The 27194-nt window shown below is 38.4% G+C and overlaps 1 protein-coding gene across 6 annotated transcripts in view; it reads left to right on the plus strand.

Moving 5' to 3' along the window:
* LOC102451127 (uncharacterized) overlaps positions 1-27194 on the plus strand; it is a 66422-nt gene that overhangs the window by 37224 nt on the left and 2004 nt on the right. For all 6 annotated transcript variants that reach the window (XM_089778574.1, XM_075927683.2, XM_089778573.1 and 3 more), the window contains 9 exons: positions 776-944; positions 3227-3331; positions 3642-14435; positions 14846-14997; positions 17841-18000; positions 21590-21742; positions 22766-22933; positions 24949-25046; positions 26194-26328. In XM_089778574.1, coding sequence (XP_089634700.1) covers positions 776-944; positions 3227-3331; positions 3642-14435; positions 14846-14997; positions 17841-18000; positions 21590-21742; positions 22766-22933; positions 24949-25046; positions 26194-26328 — 11934 coding nt within the window. The remainder of the gene's footprint in view (positions 1-775; positions 945-3226; positions 3332-3641; positions 14436-14845; positions 14998-17840; positions 18001-21589; positions 21743-22765; positions 22934-24948; positions 25047-26193; positions 26329-27194) is intronic.

Consider the following 27194-nt stretch of genomic DNA (forward strand, 5'->3'; position numbering starts at 1 on the left):
TGTCTTTTTGCAGCTTTAAATTTATGTTCACAGTGGATCATAAAGAATATGATAATACTTTCAGAAAACTTGAAAACATTGATTTCCAATACAGTAGTAAAATCTGATTATTTCTGGACGTGGTTATTTTTAGGTTAAGCATGCCAATAGTGAATTCACAGTAATATAAAAGTTAAGACTGGAAAATAACAAGCTCAGTTTTCAAATATAGGTGATACCTCCCTGGTCAGGTACCCTCAGGACTTGAGCGGTCCCAAATGACAGTTTGCCAGACCGGGGGAGGTCAAGGCTTCCCTCCGGGTGGTGTTCCTGACCACCACTGCAAGCCCACTTCCCCCAGCCCTGCCAAGGCTGTGCATCCAGCGTGCTGACCCCAGCTGGGGCTGGGCTATTGCTGCTGGGGCTGTGCTGCCAGCCCTCGCTGGCTGGGGCTGTGTTCTCAGACAGTGCTGCCCCCTGCCAGGCCAGGCTATGCTTCCCGTTGTGCTGGCCCTGCTGCCGCTGGGATTATGCTCCCAGGTTGGAGCTGTGCTTTCTGATGCAATCCCCACTTGGGGGTGTGCTGCTTCATGCCACACTGGTCCCATGTTCCCCACCACCAGACCAACCCCTGAACCTGGCAAGCCAAGGCTCTCTGGGATCCAGCAGTATCCGTGGATATTCCAGATGAGGGATGATGTCAGACCAGAGAGTCCCGGATTTTAGATGTTCAACCTGTGCTATTGATAAAATGAACATTGAATATTCAAATTCTAAATAAGTATTTTCTTGCTAGATTAAGTGATAGAAAGAGCTTTCTTGAAGCTTCACTTGGAGAGAAAGAACAAAAGCTGTTGAACACAACAGAAAAACTAGAACAGATTGAAAATTTGAGGAAATTTCTTCTGGAAAAAGATCTTTTGAACAAGGAACTTGGTGAAAAGCTTGTGCAAACTGAACAAAAGGTAAGTTGAACACATGATGAGGCACTGAAAATAATTACTTTTGGAACAATGTTGAATTTATATTCAAGTGCAAAGAATAGTCCTTAGCACTTAAGGGAATGGCTAGGCTGTGGGTTTTTTTCAGGATACTAGCGATATCCCAAAATAAGTTTGCCGCGTACAGGGAACGCGTTTGCTCTTCCGCTTTTTTTTTTTTGCGGAAGAGCAAAAGTGCTCTTTCGGAAGCCACTGTATTCCTTGTTCTATGACGAAGAAGGGGGCTTCCGAAAGAGGTTTTTTTCCCAAATGTTGGAAAAGCCTCTTCGAACAAAAGAAGCGGAAAAAGGTACACAAAATGCAAAGTGCATTTTGCGTACCTTTTTCCAACAAAAACTTGTAGTTTAGCCATACCCTTAGAGACAAATATATGAAGTATATGAGGCACTGAAAATAATTGCTTTTGGAACAATGTTGAATTTAAATTCAAGTGCAAAGAACAGTCCTTAGCACCTAAGGGAACAGCTAGACTGTGAGTTTTTTTCCCCAAAAAAACTGCATTGTTTTAAAAGTTACAGACTAACGCAGCTACCCTTTTATGACTTTTAAATTCAGGTAGCATTCTTTTAGTTTTGGAATGTTATGTTTTGGAGAAGTTTTGCAAAGAATTAATAAAAATAATGAAAGAAAATATAAACCTGTTATATTGGGTCATAGTTTTCTAATTGCATGCAAGTTTTAGGCTTTTAAAAAAAATGTTTACCATTTGACAAAAATATCAATAACTGGAAAAGGAACGGGAGTGATAACACTAGCAACCCAAACACTTTTATTAATGCTATATTAGTTATATACATTCTGGGAAGTGAAATAGCAGGCTTCCCAAGATTGCCTTGTCAATACACTCCACATCTTCTAAAGGATTTTCCTTCTTATGGGACAAGTACAATAGATCTGTCTCTATGCCTCTTTGATTTCTTAGTTGAGACTGCTAACAGAGCTGCATCTACCCACAAGGAGCTGGACTGAGACTTGACAGTTCATTTCACAAATGCCACTGAATATCTGTTGAATGGTATAAGAGACAAAAGTACCTCCAAGTGCCTTCCAAAACTCTCTTTTGGTCCTTGTACTGTCTTTCTCTCTTCCCCATATAACAGATGCACAAGGGGGTCTTGAAGGAAACAAACAGAAAAGTCCTCTGCCCTCTTACTTCCCTTATGAGAGAGGGGGATCCTTGGGAAATTGAAAAGAAGCAAGGGTGACCTGGAACTCAGGAAGTCTTCCTGGGTCAGCCTTTTGAGCTTAATTCCCCTCTCCTCCCCCCCATTGTGGTGTGCGCTGCTCTGAGTATATGTCATGTAGCTTTGGGAGCCATGAGGCTCATTGCTGTCTTCCTCTCAGTGGGCCTGTCTCAGCTGTTGAGGTCAGGAAGCTTTTCCCCTATTCACACTGTCCCTTCCAGTAGCAGATTTTCCCTTTTAAGATAACCCCTGCCCTCTCTTCCCCCGCCCCCCCCATCCAGGCAGAAGTAGTATTGCAGGTGCCCCTCCTTGATGTTGAACAGTCCCAGAGAAGCCTTTTTGTCCCCTCTCTGTCAATGTGATGGTGTGCCTCTTCTCAGCCAGATTGAAACTGGTGACCTGGGGATGATGGGCTCATTCTTTTGTTACTGATTTCTTGACCCATCTAATCCCATTTACAGTAATTTGACATTCCTTTGAACAATAGCTGGTGTTCTTGTGAATGCATTTTTGTTTTGACATCTCATGTATGATATGTAAATGGTGAAAATTTAGGGGTGTTTACTTTAGCTTCTTGGTCATAGTCCAATATACTAGTATAATTTTTTCCTAGTTAGCGTCTTCTACTAGGGTTGCCAGATGGTTTCAACAAAAATACCGGACACACTTGACATTACGTCACAATCTACATTATATCTTATTTAGAAAATACTGGTCATTTATATTTTCTCAATTTGTTTCCTGAACAGAAAGCTCAAATACTGGACTGTCCGGTTCAAAACCGGACACCTGGCTACCCTATCTTCTGCACTTTCATTTAAATGTGGTATTACTTGTGCTGAACTGTTGTCTGATGTTGCTGTGACTCATCATATAGTTGCTATGCTTTATCTGTACAAACTTGTGTCTCATTGGTCAATTAAAAGATCCCTGTGTGTAGATGGTATATTAGTTTATAAATCAGTATTATGTAAACTTAAGTTTACTATTCTAATTTGCAGACATACATAGGCATTTTTGGTGTAATAACATATCTCAGTGAAAATTTTCTTTTATATTAAGCTGGATGAAGTCTTGAAGAAGTCTAATGCATATGAAGTGGATTGTACTGAACAGAAAATAGCTATCAGTGATCTAACAGAAAAAGTTGCTACATTCAAGGAAAAGGTAACTCTTTAAAGTGATGTGGAAATGTAAAAAAAATGTTAGTTTGGCTTGATCCATTATAATTGTCTAGCAAAACATGTAAGAATTAAAAATACTCTACAATTACAACTTTTCTGACTATGAAAGCCATCTTAAAATAACCCTTAATTTGTTAGTTTATCACTATACAAGTTTATAGTTCAAGCATTGTAAAACAAGATTGATTATTTAGCTTAATGTACTGATCTCATAAGAAGGAGAGCAGTTTCCTTTCAAATACCTACACTTTAAGTTACAGTGTATTTTGTATTATTGTTTTCTTGATGTTTAGATCTTGAAACAAGATGCTGTGGTAGAGTCAATGCAACTGGAACTTGACCAAACAAATGAAGAACTTGATAGATTGAACACAAACCATTTAGAGGAGAGATCTCAACTAATTCAAGACCTACAGCGACGTGAAAGAGAAATTGACAACCTCAAGGAAGTATTGGTGGAAAAAGACAAAGAAATGTCTGCTCTCTCTTCCAGTATGACTGAGTATTCTGAACAGATTGTCATTTTAAAACACCAAATCCATTGCAAAGAGGAAGAAATACGAGAGATGGAAGAAGCATTGTCAAAGGCTGAAAGAGAAACCCTCTTACTCAAAGAAGTTCAAACAGCTGATGTAAGAGATGCAAGCATGAAGATTTCTGTACTTTCTGAGCAGAGTAATATAATGGGATTGGAACTGGAGAAATCTAAAGGCCAGACTGAAGCTAAAACCAAAGAAAATGAGGAGTTGATAAGACAAATCAGTGAGAACAGCACAACTATTAAGGATCTGCGTTCTGAAATCAAGTCCAATAAGGTTACATTCCATAACAAGCTCATGGAGTGTGAGTCACAGATTACTTTGCTGAAAGAACAAATTATTAAAAGTTGTGAAAAACTACAAGAAATTGAGGCAAAACACAAGGAAGAAACTGAATATTTGAAATCCCAGCTTCATGAAATCAGCTCTACAAATGAGAAACTAAAGAGTCTGCTTAAAGAGAAAGAGATCGGAGAACAGAGTTTTGAGAAGGAGTTGAAGTCAGTTAAAGATTTATACAACAAGCTAGTTTTGGAAGCTGCAAAAAAAGATGAAGAATTGGCTAAGTTAACCACACAGCTTGCAGAACGTACTGAAGAGCAAGAAACAGTTACAAAGGTTTTACAAGAGAAACTAGAGACAATTACATCATTAGAGCAAAAACTTCAGGTTGTTGAGCAGCAAAGTGAAGAGACTAAACTTAAATTAATTGGGGACCTGAAAGCCAAAGAGACACAATTTAAAGAACTTAAGAACCAAGTAACTGAAAGACAAGACATAGTTAGTAAGATGGAAACAGAGACACAGGCAATTATTTTAATTAATAAGCAGTTTCAAGCAGCTCTCGAGGAGAAAGAAAAAGATTTGTCAGAGCAAATAAAAGGAAATGAAGATCTGAGAAATATCATAGATGCTATGGAAAAAGAAAAGCAACAATTAGTCAGTGAAAATGAGAGTTTGTCCAAACTATTAGACATGAAGGAATGTGAGCTGTTGACGAGAAACAAGGCTGTAGCAGAGATGGAGAATAAGTTATCTGTCAACCAAACAGAGTACCAAAAATCCCTTTCAGAGCTAAATTATGATAAGGAGGAGCTATTGAAAAAGGTTGAACAACTTTCAACACTTGTAGAGCAAAAAGAAAATTCAGTCACAGAACAGCTGCTAGAGAAAACAATGGAGTGTAATGTGCTAACCAATCAGTTGTGTGAAAGCAGGGATCTGACACAGCAGTTACATGAACAAGTACAGTCATTCATCATTCAGTTGAAGGTTGCTAAAGACAGAGAAGTAGAAAAAGAAGAAATGTTAAATAGTAAGTTGACTGAGTGTAACGCACTAGTCCAACAGCTTAGCCAGAGTGAGGAAAAAATATTAATATTACAGAAACAAATTCAAGACATAACTGTGGATATTGAAGCGAAAGAAGAACAAATCCTTCATAATGATTCTTTACTTAAACAAGCAGAGCAAAATAAAATGGATATGGCAGAGTTACAGAATGAAGTTCAAAAGCTTAAGGAGGCAAATATAAGGTTATCTCAGTGGGTGGAAGAGAAAGATTTTAATATAAAAAATCAAGGTGTAGAGCTTGAGAATCTACATAGGCAGATTGCTGAGAAAACTGAAAAAGGTGCTATGTTAAATAACCAAATAGAACTTCTAAGGAAGGAACGGGATGAACTAAAACGTGAAAAGGAAGACATTTCAGTTATATGTAGCAAAAAGTCAAGTGAATATACTGATCTTCAGTCTCAGTTGATGCAGCACCAGTCAGAAATTGTGTCAGCAAAGCACCAAGCACACACACTAAACCTAGAAAATGAAAAATTGAAAGTAGACATTGAAACAGTCAATTCTACAGTAATGAAAAAGTCAGATGAAATAACTGCCTTAACTTCACACGTGTCTCAGCAAGATAATATCATTTTAGCTTTGAAACACCAAATGGATAGTTTAACGACTGAAAATGAAAAATTAAAATTTGGCTTTGAGGAAAAAGAAGGTCTCCTTTCTGAGAAGGCAGCTTTGATTCAGCAAATGAAAGAAAATGAATTGTCAGGGGAAAGGCAGCATTTGAAAATGTCAGATTTGCAAAACCAGGTACAAGCTCTAAGCTTTGAAACTAGTCAACTTAGACAGGCAGCACAAGAAAAAGAGAGAGAATTTAAAAAGCAAGCACAAGAATTAAAGTTGTTTAAAGATAAATCTGAAGAGTCTGATTTACTTAGATTTCAACTGTCTGAGAATATGGAGGTAATTTCTGACCTTCAGTGTCAGCTTAAAAATATGATGCAAAAAACAGCAGAATTGAATCAGTCAGTTACACAGAAAGATGAGTCTTTAAAGCAAAAAATAGATGAATATGTTAGTTTGAAAACACACATTTCTGAAATACAGGACTCTTTCTGTAAGCAACAGAAACAGTTAGTGTCTTTGACCTCTGAAGTGAAACAGTTAAAAACAATTGTTCAGGAGAAGGAATTGGCTGTCAATAATGTCACGTTGGTTAATGATAAATTGAAGACAGATCTTCATAACAAAGATAGAGAATGTGAGGTCTTAAGGAACCAGGTTACAGATCTGGAAGAAGCCACACTAAAACTAAAGGAAGAAACAAATGATCAGAAAAATATAATTAATTATATTAGCCAGTCCATGCAAGAAAAAGAATCTTCTCTTATGGAAAAAACAAACCTCCTCGAAAAGCTAAGTGAGAAAGCAAGTAAGGATGAAGAGAAGATACAGTTAGTTTCTCAGCTTCAGAGTCAGATGCGTGAACTGACACAGGAAATACGAAAGTCCAAAGACCTGGCACAGGAAAAAGAAAATGCCTTCTTATCTCTGCAGGAAAAATTTGCAGCTCAGTACGAGCAAAGAAACGAACTTAACATATCACTTAGTAAGAAAGAGGAAGTTATAGTTGAGCTGCTTAAGTCATTAAATGAAAAAGATGTCAGTATACAGCTGGCAGAGAGCAACATTAGTGCTCTTACTAATGAGATAGAGTTGCTTAGAGAGGAACTAGAGAAACATGCTGCTGCTGTTAAAAGCCTTACTAGTGTTTTGCATGAAAAAGATGAAAATCTTGTTGTTAAGCAGAAGGATATTGATTCTCTGACAGTTGAACTAGATTCTATAAAAAGTGAACACCAAAAAGCACAAGACCAAATAAATATATGGAAAAAAGATACACAGCAAAAAGAGCTAACTTTACAGAATCTCTATGAACAGTGCACTGAGCAGGCTAAAAATATTGAACATTTAAAGTCTGAGCTGAGCAATGTACATTCCAAATCCTCTCAAGACTGCCATGACAGCACAATTTTAATAGAGAGACTTCAGCAACAGGTGGATTCTTTAGTGAAGGAGAAAATTCTCTTACAAGAGAATATTGGTAAGTTGATTGTAGAAAACAAAGAACTCAACACATACCAAAATCAGTTACAACAGAAAACAGAAGAACTACGAGAAATCCATGAAAAACTAGACGTGACTGAGAATTACTCAAGAATGCAGATAGATGCTGTCAAATTACAGATGAAGAATGAAAAAGAACAGTTACAAATGCAGGTTAGTGTGAAGGGTGAAGAAGTCTCTGAATTAAAGTTTAAAATTGAACAGTTAGAACATAGTCTGCTTGAGTCAGAAAACAAGTGGGGGACAGAACTGGATAGGGCAACTCAGCAAAATGCTATTTTTAAAGAGCAGCTGAGCGATTTAGAAAGTGAAATGAAAGCAAAGGATGGTAAAATCCAGTCTTTACAGCAGGAGCTGGATATTATAGAAGAGAAGCTAACTGAAAGGTTATCTGCATTACTTAGTAGTAGACATTTCTTCAAAGAAAAGGATGCAGAAACTTCAGATGTTGGTTTGCAAGTTAGCAGTAGTAGTAAAACTAAATTGGAAAAATTCTCTGCTATGATATCTACTATTCTGAGCAAAGAGATGGAAGACAAAGAATTTCAACTTCTTTTAGAAAAGGAGAAAGAAATGGAGACTATAAAAGATAAGTTAAAAAGTATGCAGTCAATAGAGAAGGAAAAGGAGTTGTTGCAAAATGATCTTGAAAAGGTGAAAAGCACCTGTCATTCTGAAATTGAATGTCTGTCAAAAGAAATGGCCAGTGTCAAAGACACATTATGTAAGCAGCAGTTTCTTGCAGAAGAAAAAGAAAAATTGTTAGCAGAAAGGAACAAGAAAATTATTTTGCTTCAAGAGAAGTTAGAAGAATCAGAAAAAGAACTTAAAATCAGTCATGAGAAGTTGAACATTGAAGGTAAAAAAATAGTGAGTCTCCTAGAAGATATAGAGAAAAGAGACCACCTTGTAGAAAATTTAACTTCACAGACTAACCAGCAGACTGATATAATTTCTGCACTAAATCAGCAGCTGAAAGAAAAGGATTGTTTTGTTGCTCAAGTCAAGGAATCCATGTCTAGTGAAATGGTGAAGTTTTCTGAAGAGAGAAATATATTGAACACCAAACTACAGCATCTGGAAGCTGTTCAGAGTACTTATGTAGGAGATATTAATCAAATATCCCAGCAACTTCAAGATTGTAAGACAGAACTGAAACATAATCAAGTTAAATTAAGCAACAAAGAAACTGCATTTAAAGATTTAATGAATGAAAAAGAGCAACTGCATTTTAATCTTGAGAAATTAGTTAAGGAAAAAGAGATCATGAAAAAGAAACTTCAAGCTGCATTGATAATAAGAAAAGACCTAATGCAAAAACTTGAAAAACTTGAAAGGATTGGGCAGGAAGAAATAGAAAAAGAGCATAAAAAAACAGAGGAATTATTGAAGAGGGTTGGTGAGTTAACACATCAGTTGAAATTCGTTGAAACACAAAATAAAGATCTTGAGTCCCATCTTGGAACTGTGAAGCAGCAGCTATTTGAGAAAGATTCCAAGATAAATAACATGAATGAAAGTTTTTCTGCTAAAGTCTCCAGTATTGAGCAGCTTGAGAACAGTATTGCACAGTTAAAAGATATCCTGGCTGAAAAAGAAAAAGTATCTGAGCAAAACCTAAAGTCCATGCAGGAAAAAGACTCTGTGCTTGCTCACATGCAGTCCGTACTTAGTGAGAAAGAGAGAGAATATGGAGAAGAACATTCTCAACTTCTTGCAATTCTTGAAAATCTGAAGGCTGAAATTGTAGATGACAAGGAGGAATTACTTAAAGATACTAATTTGGTAGAACCTTACACTGGTAATCGGCCAGGTCAATTAGAAGAAGATAAGGAAACCCTTCAGAAGAAACTTCAGGAATCACTTTTGTCCTGGAAAGAAAATATTAAGAAATTGCAGAAAGAAAAGGAAGAATACACTAAACTTGTAGCAGATTTTGATGAACAAACTAAAAACCTTGAACTTCTCAAAAATGAACACAAAACACTCCAGGAAGTTCATCAAAGAAAGTGTAAAGAGTTGGATTGTAGTCAGCTGTTAGCTTACTCTCTACAGAAAGAGTTGGAGTCTCATGTGGCAGCACTCCAAGAACAAGAAACTACTGACCAAAACAGGTTGGAGTCAGATGAACAAAAACACAAGGTTCAAGATGTTTTAGGAAAATCAGAACAGAAAATGTTTGAAATGTCAATGAAAGACAGTGAGTTAGAGAAACTAAGTAATGACTATGCACAACTTTGCGAACAAACAAAAATGTTAAAGGAAGAGTTGAGAGAGACATCAGTTGAACTTTGTGAGAAAATAGGAGAGACAGTAGATTTGAAGAATTCTATGAATCAGCTGGAACAGCAGCATGAGCAACACAAAAACAGCTTATTTGTTGAAATGGTTCAACTGCATGAAAAGTTGAAAAAGTATGAGACTGAGATAATGGATCTTAAAAATATGATTGAGTGCATAAATAATGAAAAGGAAGCTGTAATTAAAAAGAGTGTAGAGGATTACAAGAAGGAATCTGAAAAAATTAAGGTTGATCTTCAACAAGCCAATATACAAGTTGCAGAAAAGGATGAGGAAATTAAGACACTGCATTGTACTCTAATGGATTTCAAAGATAAATTTGATCAGGAAAAGGCAATATTGAAAGAAGCTGTGCAGTTACAGCTCAGTTTGCAGGAAAGCCAGGAAGAAGCCAAACATTTTAAAATGGCTTTTGAAGAAATGAACAGAGAGAAAGAAGAGTTCATCAACAGTTTGGAGAAATCCAATGCAGAATTACTCAATATGAAAAAGGAATTAAAACATTTCAGTGAAGAAAACAAACTACTATTGATGGAGTTAAATATGCTACATGAAAAGACTGTAGAAGCTTCTGAGGGTAGCAATACTATGGTATTATGCAGGAAAGTTAAAGATGAAAATGCTACTGGCAAGGAACTGGCACAGTCACATTCAGAAATTAATTTGCTCCAAGGGAGATTACAAGACAGAGAAATCTCTAATCAGTCACAGGAACATGATCATTCTGGGAGAACTAAGCTAATAGAAGGAACAAAATATAGAATTCTGAAACAAACAAAAGCAACCCCAGAGCAGATGGAGAAAAATATAAATGTGGATGAGCTTCATCCACAAGAGCAAAAGGACACTGTAGATGAAAAGTCAAGAGAACGTATCCAAAGAAAGCTCCAAGCAGCCTTAATATCACGTAAGGAAGCCCTGAAAGAAAACAAATTTCTAAAAGATCAGATTGATAGAATAATGTTAGAAAAAGAAGAAATGACCAATAAAGCTTGTACTCTTGAACGCTTGTTGTCTGAACTTGGCAGAGTAAAACAAAACTCAGATACTATTTTTTCATTATGCGAAGAAGAGTCCCTTGTTTCTGAAAATGCTAGGCTCTTAAATGAAAATGAAAACCTAACTGCTGCTTGTGAAAGTCTTAAATCTACCATGGAGACTATAGTTCAGGAGAAAGAGGCTTTTTCTTTCCAACTTAATACCTTAAAAGATTCTCAGACAGTTGAATTAACAGGATGGAAAGCTAAACATAATGAATTAAAGCAAGAATACGAGTCACTTCTGCAAGCCTATGAGAATATCAGTAGCAAAATAGCAGAAATGAGGCAGATTATTGATATCACTAGGAAAGAAAAGCAAGAAGCTATTCACAGATTCAGTGAAAGGGAATCTGAAAAACATGAGCTTGAAAAACAACTTCAAGAAGCCATTAACGAAAACAAAGATATAAGGGACCAACTGAAACAATTTGCTGAATCCAAACAATTGGAAATTGATGAAGTAAACAGTAAAGTAGAAAAGCAGACCCGTGAACATGCATCAAGGATGGAAGAACACCAGCATCGTCTTCATGAAGCTGCTCTGCAGAACCAGGAGCTAATGGAGGAAAATGTACAATTGAAGCACACGTCTGAAAACTTAAAGCAGGCATTAGAGAAAACTGAGAATGAAAATGAGATCTTTCATAATAACATTAGTGTAACTAAATTAGCTTTGGAAAACCTGCAAGTTCAAATGGATGTGTCCCAGACTGATATGCAATCTAAAATCAGCGATGTTTTAAATGAAAGAGAATCATTATTACAGCAGATTGCTTTGTTAAATGACGATATTTCAGAAAAAGAGAGAAATATGCACATCATAGAGCAGGAGACAGAATTGATTTCAGCAAAACTAAAAGAAACTGAAGAGTCTTTGGACCAGAAAAACAACTGTCTGTCAAAGTTAGAAAATGAATCTAGATGTCTTAAACAAGAAATTGTTAGCTTAAATGAAAGAGTTAAGATTTTAGAAGATGACAAGTGTCTTCTACAGGAAGAACTTGAAAATGTGCAAGAAATTTCTTACAAAGTAAAAAATGAGAGAGAATTTCTGGAGACAGAGCTGCTCAACCATATTAAAAAAGTGGATCAGCTGACAGACAAACTGAAGTCTGCACAGTTACAAAACAGTTTGCTTCTTCAACAGTTGGAAGACTTAAAGGCAGAGAAGTTCAGTGTGATTAGGGAAAAAGAGGAACAACAGTTGCATCTTGTAAAAGTATTAGAGGAGAAAGTGAAATGTGCCCAGAGAGACAATAGTGGTACAAAAAACAAAACCAAAGAATTACAAGAGCTCTTAAAAGAAAAACAGCAAGAAATTAACCAGTTGCAAAAAGATTCTATTAAATTCCAGGAACTGATTCTGGACTTGCAAAGATGTAAAAAATTAGCACAGTCAAAGAGTGAAAAATTTGAAAAAGATTTAAATAATGCCACAGAAAAGCTTGCAAAATCAAATGAAGTGATACATAATCTGAATGAAAATCTTTCTTCCCAAAAAGCTTTGTTGGATGAGTCAAAGATTGAACTTGAAAGGCTTACAGCTGAGAATTTGAATAGGAAAAGGGAACTAAAGAAGAAAGAAGATCAACTACAAATTCAGAAGAGAGAATGTGAGAGAGAATTAGAACTTGGCCTTCAGCAACTGAAAACAGTTCACAAAAGAGAATGGTCGGACTTTGAAGAAAGACATAATATTCTTCAGAGAGAGAAAGACAGGGCTGTTAGTGATCTACATCAGTTGCAAGAGCAAATCAACACTAAGGACTCTCAAAACAAGAAACTTCAAGCAGATTTGAATGCAACATTGGCCAGATTAGCAGCTTTTACAAAATGTATTTCCTCTCTCCAAAATGACCGGGACCGGGTAATTGGTGAAATGAAAACCTGGGAAATACAGTTTAAAGAAGTTATTCAAAATAAAGAGAAACAGCTGGATGATAGTAGTAAGAAAATAATAACCTTACAAGAAGAAATGAAGGACAAAGTGGCACAGATACAGGAATTGAAAATTAAATATTCCATGTTAGAAGAATCTAAGAATGAAATGCACTTGTGGCAAAAATCTGTAGATGCACAACACTATAGTGAGTTATGTAGAATAAAGGAAGAAAATGCTATTCTTATCAGCAGACAACAAGAATTAGAAATTGCTCTTCAGTCAAAAGAACAAGATTTACAAGCACTGCTTAAAGAAAATAATTCTCTTAATCATCTTTTAGAGATTAATAGTGATGCAAGAAGAGAGATAAAAGCATTAGAAAGTAATTTTGCTAGAAAAGAACAGGAATTACAACAACTTTTATTTGAAAAGGAAAAGACTCATGCAGAGTTGGAAAAACAGATTGCCATTTCTCAACAAATGAAGGTAATGTTGAACAACAAAGATAGAGAAATTTCTCTACTGATTTCTTCTAAGGGTGGGGAAATATCTGCATATCTAACTCGGATACAGACTCAGCATAGAGAACAGATGAACGAATGTGAACAACAGATAAGATCTCTGCAAAAAGAGAGAGAACAATTTGATGAAGCCTATCAGAGGATGGAAAATGAATTGAAAAATCTCCAGAAGAAAGCAGACAAAGCAATTCAAGATAAGGCTGAGATTGCCAATGAAATTGATGCATTTAAAAAATCAATGTCATCTCTCCAGTATGACAGAGATGATCTCTTTTCTAAATACAGAGATCTGGAGCATCATCACCAAAATGTTTTAAGTCAGAAAGAAAGTTTATTAGCCAACAGTGCTAGTGAGAACAGTACCCTGAAACAAGAATTAAGAAAACTTTTGAATCGGATAGATGATCTTCATTCTGAAAATGCAATGCAAAATGCACAACTAATAAAGTACCGGGAAGATCTTAACCAAGTTTTGTCATTGAAGGATCATCAGTTGAAAGAGTTGCTTAAACAGCAACTGGATTGCATTAAGAACCTTGAAAAGGAAAAAACTGATCTTCAGAATCAACTCAAAGAAATGGCGCTGACTAATAAATTGCAGAAGGAAAGCGGAGAATCTCTAGAACATGAAAATAAAAAATTAACTTCCAAAGTTAAAGATTTAGAGACTCTAATTGCATCACTAAACAAAGAGAAGCTGGTTTCTGACTTTGGAGAGAAACCACAAACTAGGGGGAGTAGGCAACATAATCAGAATAAAGATTTCAAGGCTAGTGTACAACATCGGGAACAATTTCAGAACATATTTCAAGATGTTGAGAATGTAACAGGCAAAAATCCAAAAGATATAGAAGATAAATATAGTATGACAGAATTTGAGCATGATGCTAGCTTCCTGTGGAAGGAAGCTGATGAGTCTTCAGAAAGGAGGCTATTAGAAGCACAATTTCAGAATAAAAAGCTGAGATCCCAAAATGAGTCCTTTGGAAAAGCTATGACTGCTTTGCAAGATGATAGAGACCAATTAATAGAGGATTTTAAGCTACTTGAATGCAAATATGCATCTGAACTGAAGTTTGAAAGGAAAAGAGCAGATAAACTTGAAGCTGACCTTAATGATTTTAAATCAAATCTCTTCACTGTGTTAAAAGTATATGAATATTTGAACTCAGTGCTTATTGATGCTGAAAATGAGATCACTCTTGATCAACTTGCTGAGGAAATAGAAAATTTGTGCAAGACATTAGCCACCAAAGACCTTGAAATTACCAGGCTCTCATCAGAGTGTGGGAATTATGTTCAACAGATTGATGCCTTTTCCAAGTCAATGGCTAGTCTTCAGGATGACCGAGACAGATTGCTGCAGGAGCTGAGCAAGTCAAAGGTAGTTCATGAAGCTAAACAGGACACGGCTTCATTTCCCATTGCCTCTGATAGCATAAGTGAGATAAATTATCTTAAGAGCAATTTGGAAATATTTCAGATGGATAGGAAGAGACTAGTAAGATTTGATTAGATACATTATGTAAAGTTTAAAGAAAAAAGCAAGGAGTTAGTCTCTCTCTTTTGGAGACTTGTGAAGTTAATTTAATAATTTAGCAAAATAGTTAGAAAAATCCAAGTTGAACAAGGAAAGCACAATTAGGATAAGTCTGAGATCTTAAACAACAGGAACAAGTACAAATGAGACAAATGAGAGGAAGCCATGCTTCTGTAAATATAGTTTTGGTGCTAACAGAGATTTTTCCATCATGGGGTTTTTATTCTTGTTTACCAAACCTGTTTTTTATGTAGGCTAAAGAAGGAGCTAATCTTGCAGCTGCTGAGATAGCAAATTTAAAGAGCAAGGTAGATGACCTTGAGAGAGCCTTGCATCAGACAAAAGCTTTCCAAGAGGAAACTGAGATACAGATATCATCATACCAGAATGAACTGGCTGGATTGAGGTACATATATTGGATTGAACAAAATATATACATTGTTTTCATAAAAATAATTTTCAGTGGGATAGAATAGAGGAATAAAACATCCTTATATAATTATCTGATAAATAAAAAGGGTTTACAGTTCACCAAAAATTTGCCATGGAAAGGTTTCCATTATGCGTCACATTCAATTTCAGCATTCTATTTTTCTCCTCATTAACTTTTTTCCTATATATATATATTGAAATCTTCATCAACATGAAAGCCTCCTATGGACCTACTTAGGAACTGAATTTTCTGTCTTGTTGGCTTCGATATGTAATATTTTAGGTTGGGTTTTTGCAATCAGTTTCTTTGCTACATATCATGTTGCTCCTTAGAGATTTACCATTTCTATGACGGAGCAAAAGATGCATTTTCTACAAACAATAACTGCCCTTGTAAGAATGCCCAACATGTTGGAAGATTTGTAAGCTGTACAGACTGCTCAGCTTAAGTCATAGTAATACTGAAAGTCAGCCCACGTTCAGGTCTGAGCTGCATCCATGCTTCACTTGAATTTTGTTCACTGTTCAAACTTTCGGGAAACTTTGTGATTCTACATTGATATATGTAAACTTTGAGCCTGATCCTGTGAGGAATTGAGATCACAAAATATTCAGGTTGCTCTCTGTCCCAAGAGACCGATCTCTTACCTTAGGTGGTAAATCTGAATTTTAGATCTCACGCTGCGGACAGTGCTTATAATAAAATAACTGAGGGTTTATTAACTAGGAAAAAGAAACGAGAGAGTTACAGGTTAAAGCAGTAATGCATACAGGCAGTCCCCGAGTTACGTGGATCCGACTTATGTGCGGGAGTGGTGGGACGCCCAGATGCGCCGCTGTCCCGCCGTCCTCCGGGGCGAGAAAAGCTGCTCCGCGTCTCCCTGGTCTGCTGGGGGGAGAGCCAGGAGAGCCACCCACCCCCAGCAAAGCAGGGAGATGCGGAGCAAAGCTGCGGAGCACGCCGGCAGCGGGACAGCCCAGATGCGCCGCGGCTGTCCCGCTGACGGGACAGCCGCGGTGTGTCTGGGCTGTCCCACTGCCGGCGTGCTGCTCGGCTTTGCTCCACGTCTCCCTGCTCTGCTGGCGGGGTTCCCTCCAGGAGACCAGGGAGACGGGGAGCAAAGCCTCGGCGCACGCCGGCAGCGGGACAGCCGTGGCGCGTCTGGGCTGTCCCGCTGCCCGCGTGCGCCGCAACTTTGCTCCGCGTCTCCCTGGTCTGCTGGGGGGAATCCCCCCCCCCCCCCCCCAGCAGACCAGGGAGACGCGGAGCAAAGCTGCGGAGGATGTGGGCGGGACCGCGGCGCCTCTCGGCGGTCCCGCCACCCGTGTCTCCCTGGTGTGCTGGGGGGGGTGCAGCTAGTGCGCTCCCCTCTCCCCCCCCCCCCCGCAGACCAGGCTTTTCTCGCCGACGCCGCCTGGGGTAGAGCAGCTGGGGCGCTGCTGGGTTGGTCCTTCAGCGCCGCTCGTCGGCGCTACTGGACCAACCCGGCAGCACCCCAGCTGCACTGCCCCAGGTGTCCCCAAGTGAGCCGCTGCTGAAACTGACCAGCGGCTGACTACAGGAAGCCTGAGGCAGAGTTGCTCTGCACCGGCTTCCTGGAATCAGCCGCTGATCAGTGTCAGCAGCGGCTGACTTGGGGACACCTGGGGTAGAGCAGCTGGGGTGCTGCCGGGTTGGTCCCCGCAGCACTGAGGTGCGGTGCTGTGGGGACCTACTCGGTAGCGCCCCAGCTGCTCTGTCCCAGGCGTCCAAATTCAGCCGCTGTTGAAACTGATCAGCGGCTGATTCCAGGAAGCCCAGGGCAGAGCAACTCTGCCTCGGGCTTCCTGTAGTCAGCCGCTGGTCAGTTTCAGCAGCGGCTGAATCTGGACGCCAGTTCTGACTTGCATACAAATTCAACTTAAGAACAAACCTACAGTCCCTATCTTGTACGTAACCCGGGGACTGCCTGTATATACACAGTTTAACAGATAAAAGGTAGTAAAGTTGTAGTACGTTGTCATTTCAAAATGTCTTGTAGGGCTAACCCATGCCAAGCAGCATGAGACTTGCTTATTTTTAGGAATCTTTGCCTGTCAGAGTCCAGATAGCAAAAAAGATCCAGTTTCTCCTTGATGAGATTTTTATCCCTCCATTCCAGAGCCCAAATTGATGGGATGAGTTCACATGTAATTACTAGAGGTAATTAGGAATGCAGCCAACAGGGCCTCTCCTTTGATGCTATAACTCATTTGACTTAGTTGAGCCATCTTGTATACTGATGAGCCTTTTTTCTTATTTAATGCTTCTTTTCCTGTTTAGGACATTGTATAATTACAGAGGTTTATAGTGCATAGATAACTCAGTATAATTCAATATAACTTTGTGCATGGATTGGTTATAAGTGAGATCAATATATGCAGCATCCTGCAATCATTTTATAAAATCTCAACACCTATTTATCAACTTAGCATTTAGTACTTATTTTGATAGTACCAACACACGTGAAAGGAAAACTGGTTTCCAACTGTGGTTTTGTAAGTGTTCAGTGAAGTCTAGGGCCATGCCTTGAGCTGGCATTTGGTCTGTCAGGAATAGTGTCTCTCACACGTCCGCGAAGTGTGTGCAGTATATTTTTTCAATGTCTTGTTCTCTTAAGTTTTCTAACAACAGAAGTCTTTGAAGGGCTTGAGCACTGATGTGTATTTTCAACTACTCATTTGTGAGTGTGCGCGCAACTTGCAATTTTTCAATATTGGTGAGGCCAGCTTCATTTTTCACATTGACTTTTATGCAGTATGTAATAATTAACACCTAGTTTAATTCTTTGTGTTCAGAATGGAGAAAAACCTCCTGCTGACGGAGTCCCAAACACTACGAAATCAGTACCAGATGGCTGTTGCAGACAAGGACCGGCAGATTGCAGAATTACAGAAATTACAGCATGACATGATTGTTAAAGAATCTGTGTCCATTGATAGCAATTACCCTATCAAGGTAAACCAGACCATTTTTTAAAATCAAACAAAAGCACTTGGTCAGTTAATATTTTTCATCTTGAAAACCATTTCCAGAAATAGAACTATGATACCAGAGCATTGGAAGATACCAAATAATGTGTGTATATCTAAATAAAGCTCCATGGGTGATCGAGGTATTTACAGATCAGTAAGTCTGAAATCTGTACTTAGTAAATAGCTTGAAACAATCATTAAAGCAATAGTAAAATATTTGGAAACCATGATATATTGGGTTTCATGGTTTATGTAAAGGAAGATCACGCCTTGTTAATTTGTAAGATGACTTTGAATGTCTGAGGAAATGGAAAGGAAAGGAAAGGAAAGGAAAGGAAATGGATAAAAGGCAAACTAGCTGACACAATTAGACTTTCAAAAAGCCTTTTAAAGCCTCTCACAAAACCTAAGTGTGCGCACCAAGCAAATTAGGTTCTGGCCCATGATTAGGCTTCTAAGTGCTCCAGTAATACAAATAAAAAATAGTCCTGTGGTAAGAAGCAAAATACAGGAAACCCTCACCTTTACGGTGGAGGTATTCCCATATCCATTGCAATTGGCAAAATTTGTGAATACAGGGAATCGCAGCACCTGGCCCCACAGTGAGCTGCCCGTGGCTTCCAAACTCACTGCAGAGGGCTAGGAACTGCAGAAGCTCACCACAGCTGCCAGGAGCCATGAGAACTCACCGTGGCTCTGGGAATCTGCAGGGAACTCACTGTGGCATTAGGCAACCACGGGGATCTCACTGTGGGGGCCAGGAGCTTCGGTGAGTTCCCTGTGGCTCCTTGCTCTGGCTTTCCTCCAGCTGGGACAGGAAACCCACGAATACGCAGAACCTCAAATAGCAATTCCACGAATTGTGAGGGTCCTCCTGTATTCTCATGGGTCAAGCACTGACCAAGAAACAGAAAACGAAGAGTAGAAATAAATGGCTAATTTTTATATTGGCCAAATATTAACAGTGGGCTGGTTCAAAGTTCTCAGTGAGATTCTATGTTAATTACTGTGTTTATTAATGATCTAGAAGGGGAAGTGAGCAGGAAAGTAGAAAGGTTGCCAAATTTGCATATGGCGGCAAAATTTGTAGTTAATAAGATTATTTAGATTAGTCAAGCCCAGAGAGGTAGAGGCTCTTTGGAGAGACTGAACCAAACTAGGTAAATTGTCCATGGTTCAGTAATTTTTTTTTCCCATCGTGCTCTAATCAATCGCTGTTTGATGAGTGCTTGTTTTCATTAGTTGTTGTTTTCTTATCACAGCTATCTTGTCTCAATTGATAGGTGTTTGCCCTATCTGTTAGGGTCGTGTCAGTCTGCCCTTCATCCGCATCCCAATGGGGTATACAGCAATCTCGTGGCATTTTTACGTCTGTCCTCACTTCTCCCTAGAACATCTGGTCTGGTGATGGCCTTCACACTTATCTTCTAACAGATTTTTCGTTCACATGCACAAAACAGACTTAATTTCTTTGTTTCATAGACACAATATGAATATTGAAGCAGGAATATCAAATTATAATTAAAAAACCCTTTTACTTATTTCACAATACTCATTTTAAAACTTAAAATTATAAGATCTATTTCTGCCTTGGAATCAGCTTTAGACACAGTATTATGGCTGGTGCACCTTTACCAATGGTAAGGTAAAAGTCCTTTCTGTTGGCAGAGCACACTGAGACACATTACTTTAGTGACACGGCTATAGCTCTGCTTATTGGGCAGTTGAGGACAGAAAAACTAATAAGATAGTAGGATACATAAGGAAGGGGATGAAGAATGATAGTGAAAATATTGTCATATCTTTACATAAATCAATCTGGAATAGCATGTGCAGTATTGGTCACCTTATCTCATAAAAAATAATATAGATTTAAAGAGTGATGGGAATGACAAAAGGACTCACTCAAAGGAAGAAAGCTTGAAAAGAAACAACAGGGAACATGCTAAAAGCATATAAAGTATGCAACATGGTATACAGAAGTAAATTGGGGCTTCTGTTCTCCCTTCTCCTCCCCCAAGAACAAGGGGACATTCTGTGAAATTAAAAGGTGACAAATTCAAAATTTGTAAAAGGGAATAGTGTTTCACCCAAAATTTAGTGAGGCTGAGAAACTCATTGCTACAGTCTGTCATTGAGGCCAAAAACATAGCAAGATTCCAGAAAGAATTATTCATTTCTATGGATTACCAGAACATCTTGAACTATTTAAGAATTAACAAATGTTGGAAGGGATATTACCAGCTTTAGGGTTTAAAGCCATCCTCAAATAGCTGGAAATTAGGCAGAGACCAGATGTGAAAGCAAGATTAACCCACGTGTCCAGTGCAAGGGTTCTTTGCACCTTCCTTTGAAGCATCTGGTACTCACTGCTGTTGCAGACAGAATACAGGAGTAGATGGACCACAGATCTCATTCATTCTGGTAATACTTCTGTTCTTCAGATTTTGTGTATGAATAATAATGATCTTAGGGAAAGCGTTATTTCAACCTAATATCATCTTTGATGTTTCTGACCGAAAGGAAAGTTGTAGTAAGTTACCTTCTAATTTAGCTAAGAACAATAATTGTCACTAGGCAAGATTAAGACTATAATATACTAACCATTTCTGATCATCAAATCATGAATAATATGAAAAAATTTCTAACAGTGATGACTATTAGAATGTGGAATAGTATCTTGAAGGAAGTGGAAGAAGGCGCATTGTATGACTATATATGTAAAACTGGTACTAGAAATCATAGGTAGGATGCTGCCCTTTATTGTTGGGAGTTGGATTGGATTGTAGAATAGCAGACCAAATAGAGATGGACATGGCTTACCTTCTATGATTCAGAGTAACAAGTTATGGTGTTATTTTTCTAGAGGGGTACTACCTGCTTTAAGTACATACTTGCAAAATATCCATCTTTCTTTATCCAAGTTACTAGCATAAGGTGGTGTTAAAACTGATAGGACTTTAAAAATTGAATTTGCTTTCCATTGTTTTTCATTCATACATTTTCTGCATTTTGCTTCACTTAGATACTTAAAATCAGTGAAGTCAATCTCATTTGTTTAGAGTAATTTTCTCTTTCTGTTCCCAGTGTTGAAATGGATGGGATGGAAACACCAGAGGGATGTTAGTTTATATCAATGTTCCCCAAACTTTCTCTTATACCCTATGTAATAGAACCTCTTCATGACCTGGTTGGCAGCTGCAGCTGGGAACAGAGCCATAGTCAGGGCCAAGGCTGCAGATAGAAGTCAGGGCCACAATTGGGGCTGGAGACCGTGGTCAGAACTGTGACTGGAGCCAGGAGTACAACTGGCACCTTCCCTGTCCCATGTTGGGGTGAGCCTGGGCCTCGCTGCACCCCCCAAGGAGCCTGTGCCCACAGTTGGGGACCTCAGGTTTATGTAAATTAGAACAGTTTTTTTTGGAAACTTGAGAGAAACATGTGAAAGGGAAATAATAGTGGGACTGTAGACACCACTGGTTTAAAACATGTGTTGTTAAAACAATGGATTATGTATCATTACCAAACCAATTTCTGTAGATTTAACCCTGAATTTTTGGGTGGTGTTTAAGGCATTAGAAACAGCCACTCTGGTTGGAAGTCCGAACACCCCCGAGCAAGTCAAACATCTTTTAGCTGAGAGGAGCCAGTTTCACAATGAATTGCAACGCTGTCTTCAGGAAATGCACCAGAGGGAGCTGCGTTTCCAGCAGATGAACTCAAAGGTGGGGAAAGAGATAGCAGTGAGTAAGTACTCTGGGTAAATGTGGAGCATAGCTAATGTTAATGTAGGAATATTTTCAACAACTAGAATCTGGGACCAGGACATATTTAATGTTTGTATTGAGTATTTATATTACTATTGCATTAGCTCATGCAACTGTAGCTGTTACTTGACTTAGACAGGGACTCTTGACCCTGCAGTTTGCAATGCAGAAGTAGGAGCACCAAAACTACATCACAATCAACACAAAAAAGAGTACATTTGAGATGGGAACTGTTGAAATTCCTCCACACTTAGGCTATGTCTACACTGGCGCGATCTTGTGCCAGAAATATGCAAATGAGGCTAAGCGTGGAATATCGCCGAGCCTCATTTGCATATCTAATGAGCCACTATTTTTGTAGAAGAGGCTCGTGCGCCAGAAGGAGCGCCTATACTGCCCCTTCTTGTGCAAGAAAAACCTTCTTGCGCAATGCCGTTACGCTGATTATTTCCTTCTGGTGTAAGAGCCTCTTCTGCAAAATGTCGGCTCATTAGATATGCAAATGAGGCTCGGCAATATTCCATGCTTAGCCTCATTTGCATATTTCTGGCGCAAGATAGTGCTAGTGTAGACATAGCCTTAGTATTGTATTTGAGCTATATGGTGTCAAATTTTAGAAGTCCCTTAAAATACATCCATAAAATCAGCAGGTATACCAATTTGCAATTATAAACCAGGGAATCATGTATGCACAAGCAGTTATGTGTGCAGTTTTCTATCATGCACCAATTTGTTAACGTACTCTGTTAGTGCATGCATGATCTTTGGAAAAGCATGACCCTTGGAATACTATGTCTTTAAAATCTTTCCTTTGTTTTCTGTTGAAAATTGTCGATCCGTACTTTTGCCGCCACCACTCTTTGATGATGCACATTTTTCAGCCTATATAAAATTGCTCTTAACTATAATTCTTGTCTCTACTGGCGATCTCTTTAGAAAGAAATGTATTGGCTCTTGTTTTGAAAGGCTGAATTGTTGCAGGTAATGCAGTCAGTAGAAGAGAATGCTGTATTGTCTGCCCAGTTGAAGACAGTATCACAGACTCTAAGAGAGAATCAGCTGCGTTACACTGATCTGCAAAACCGTTATTTTAGACTTGAGAGGGAATACCAGACAGTGCAAGTTAACTCTTTCCAAGATACTACTCAGGTAAAGTAAACATAATCCATAATTTTTTTTCTCTACTGAATTTTTAGTCTCATGATCTTACCAAATTTTAAAAGGTTGTAATCTTTCCTAGTTTTCCTCTAATGCTTAGTGTAAAATAAACAGTTCATATTGCATTGGTACATTTTTGCTGGTTCATGTATTAGTTATGAGGTAATGAAAATAGTTCTCTTCTTTTTGTAGGTACATGCAGCTTTAACTACCCTCATTTGGACTTGATTTCTCAGATGTTTGCTTGTTAGTGTACACAGATTTACTAGTCTTTGCAGTTATAAAATATTTGTATGCTACAATTTTTTTAAAACCATGAAGAGCAGGCCTCAATAAAACCTTTAAAAATCTAGTTGCCAAATAAATATGCGATATGGGTGTGAAAGTGGTGGAGATGATTTTGATGGGTTTAGGTCACAGAGATCCTCTTGAGACTGTCACTTGATAGGCTGATCATACCACTAAGCCCTCCCACTTGCCCTCCACCATCATGTCCTGCTGAGCCAGAACCTCTGGTCTCCCCCAGCAAAGGCAAAGAGTTGTGAGGTCACAGCCTACAGCAGAGTAACACAGACATGGAGAGCAGTTGGACTCTGGGAAGACTCAGTCAGAGAGACATGGCACAGCACCCATTTTACTTTGCATAAAGCTAATAAGTTGTTTGCTCCCTTTATCTATGAAAGGGATATGCACAGCTCTTGTTCTTCCCCACCATCACTCCACTCCCACCCCCACATAACAATGATTTACCCTGGGTTTAATAATAAGTGATTTTGTTAAATATAAAAAGTAGGATTTAAGTGGTTGCAAGTGATAACAGACTGATCAAAGTAAATTACTAAGCTAAATCAAACAAAATGCGCCAGCTAAGCTTAATATGCTAAGAAACTTGTTACATGCAATTTGTTACCCTAACAATAGTTCTAATAATCTTTTCTTGCAAGCTAGGCAGCCTCCTACCTTGGGCATGATCCTCCTCCCCCGTTCAGTCCTCAGACTGTTTCTAGCAGTCTTCTGGGTGGTAAGCAGAGAGTGTTCCCTGAGTGCCTGAAAACATGTTGTGGTGTAGCACTGCCCCCAGAATGTAGATAGCAATGTCTTTTAAAGTGCAGGTTTCTTGGCCTTTAGCCACAAATGCCATGAGGTGATGTGCATCAGTTTCCCCTTCCACACAGCAGTGTAGGTTTGTTATGCCCTTGCTGCTTTGCCAAGCTTGTACCCTGTTCACAGGTATTAGCTTAGAAACTACATGCTCATGGGACTTCCTTGTCCCTATCCTTGGCACGTACAGATTTTCGCCCCCAGAAATCAAGTATATTCTATATTTTTCAAGGGGTTACCATTAGTATCAGTTCCTTTGTTTTGACCCATAAGTGTTGTAGGAAAAAGCATAAGGTTACCAGTGAGTTTGATTGTTGCATTTATGCCATTTCAGTTCTCCTCCTTTCCTGTTCCTTACATACAGTGCCTTACAGCTTTTAAGGGTGCCTTACCTCCATCTCTCTCTTAAAAACAAAAAAAAACCCTAACCCTAGTCATCCTGTACTACCTTGTTGACTTATTGGTAGGGATCAATTAGTGTAAACCTACCATGTCTGCCCTTTTGTATTTCTGCAACGTGCTACTGATCCCCTGCACACTAAAAGCCTTTCTTTGGGGGCTTGTTTTGAGACTTCCGCTATCAAAGTTCACCCTGCTCACTCCATTTATTTATTCAAATGCAGAAATCCCCAAAGGCTAAACAGTAAATGTGCAAATGGAAGTAATGGAATCTTTGAGTCTTGTGGCTTGCATAGGAAATGTCCTCTTTGCAGCAAAGATGCACTCTTATTTTTGTGTACATTTGGGATTATAACCCCCAGAATTTAAGGATGAAATGGCAAAATATCAGATAGAAATACCACTAAGTTGCGGAATAATTTTTTTTCAACTGACAGAACCAATTTTGTAACTGGAAACAGGTTCTTATTTTTATAAGTATTATTTTAATATTTTATATTTTCTAGGGTGAAACTAGAGCAGAAGTTCCCCCAGGAGCTCCACAAGAAAGAGCCGCAGTTATTGTTGAAATAGACAATATGGAACTAAATGAACTAAGAAAAAGGTCAGGATTGATTACATCAGTTTATGGTGTTTTTTTTCTTATTTATGACAATGAAGCAGTCAAGCAGAAGTAGAACACGTCTATTTCTCTGGAGTGCTGTTTTGGAAGAGGAAAAAGGAGATGTTCAAGAGAAGGAATGTTTACAGTGAATTTATCAGAGGAAGGATGGTCCAATGGTTAGTGTGCTGACCTAGGATATGGGAAACTCAGTTCAATGTACTGCTGTGCCGCATCCTATGTGAATGTGGCACCTCTCTGCCTTGTTCCCCATCAGTAAAAAGGAGGCAATAATGTTCCCCATGTCACAAGGATGTTGAGGATAAATACATTCAAAAGATTGTGAAGCATTAGAGCAAATAATAGATTTTTCAGTTCACTGGCAATTTAAAAAATATACAAAATGTTCTGTTTCAACTCAAATTGCGAAGGTTTTTTTTTTAATTTTCTGGGAAATCAAAAAGTGTTTTTTTTTTTTTTAAATCCGATCAGAACTGAGCATTTCATTTCAGTTTGGAATTCTGACAAGAGCTAAGGCTAGGAGCTGGAGTCCTCCCTTATAACCTTTAGGCCCATAGTTAGGAATCTTTATTGGGATATAAGAGTAACACAGGTTTTATTTCTCTCTCTCTCATGTGAACAAGGGGTTTGCACTTGGGTCACCCAGATTGCAGGAGCATGCCTAACCACTGGACTGTCAGATATTCTGGTGTGGGTCTTCTTCAACTTCCACAGGAGAGACTGTTCTACTTTGTATAAATAATTAGTCATTGGAGCAGGGACATGGACCAAGCTGTCAGACTTCTTAGGAGAGTATCTAACTACTGTGCTATTGAGTCATTCCCACTCTTCTTCCCTGTGAATTGTCTTATGAACTAACAACTTCCCAGCCATTTTGTGATTCTAGTCCTCGTTTACATCAAAATACATGAAATCAGAAAGAGAAATTTTGAGTCTGGCCAGAACAAAATATTTAAACATGACAGAAACATGTGGAGTGTTTTGATTTGCTTGAAAATAGTCAGCAAATTCGGCATGAAGGCATACCTGAACTTCTATAAAACACACAAGTAGATTACAGAAAAAGATTATCAGAAAATTAATCTTTCTTTCTGTGCTTAAATTGCTTTAATATTTGCATTTACCATAGACTTGCAGAGACAGAGCAACAGTATGATTCAGTGCAACAGGCCCTGTCACAAGTGACAGAAACATTGTCAGAAGAAAGGAGCAGGAGAGAAGCTGCAGAAGAAGCCTTAGGACTTGCTGAGGAACAATGTAAAAGGTTGGAGATACTTGCACAATATTTTCCCCTTTTCAGATCATACGATATGATCCGACAATTGAAGCTATTCAGCAAACTTTCACAGGGAATTCCTTTGAAATCAGTGGGGGTGGGAAAGGTCCACATCAGCATAGAGATTCATTCATATAGTACTAATTGTAACATCAGGGCCTAAATGACCAAATGCAGGGGATTTTTTCCTCTTGGGAGAATGAGAGGTTTTTCCTTGTGAGTCACTGTGGCTGATGTTAATACTGATCGTCTAGTATATCTAAAAATTTGAGATTCAATTTTTTGTTTGTTATTTACCACTGTTGTTTGTGAGGTTAGTGATGAGAGATGTTGTTTTGTCATGGCTAGACACAGAATCAGTTAATGAAAGTAATGAAAACTTCTACACTGCTTGGCCAGTGTGTCTCAACCACAAATTACAGGGTCTTTGTGCTGATCTAAAGGAAAACATGTCTACCAGTTTCCTAGCTGAATTCACTAATCAGAATTGGTTTTGCTCCTTGAATGAGCAGAGCATTCCACATAAATTCGATTTTATACATGTGGAGTAGCCATATATCATTTACATGCAGACAAATAAAATCAACATCCTAATTGGAGAAGTACTAAATAATCAGCTAGAAAGAAAGGGGGAAAAGGCTGTTTCGGTAAGTGTGAATAAGTAAAACATACAGAATCGAAAATACAGGGTGGAAAAGAAAAAAGATAATTTAATTTTTTTTTTACCAAAAGTAGTAAGCACTAGCTGAGCTGTACAAAGTATGTTTCTGTAGGTAGATGATACTTGATAATGGTACTTGTAAAGAATAGGTAACTCAGTAATATTTCTCCTTGGCCTTTTAATTTCTCTTCTC

The sequence above is a fragment of the Pelodiscus sinensis genome, chromosome 5 (genome assembly GCF_052426305.1).
Source record: "Pelodiscus sinensis isolate ZL-2025 chromosome 5, ASM5242630v1, whole genome shotgun sequence".
Lineage (NCBI taxonomy): Eukaryota > Metazoa > Chordata > Testudines > Trionychidae > Pelodiscus > Pelodiscus sinensis.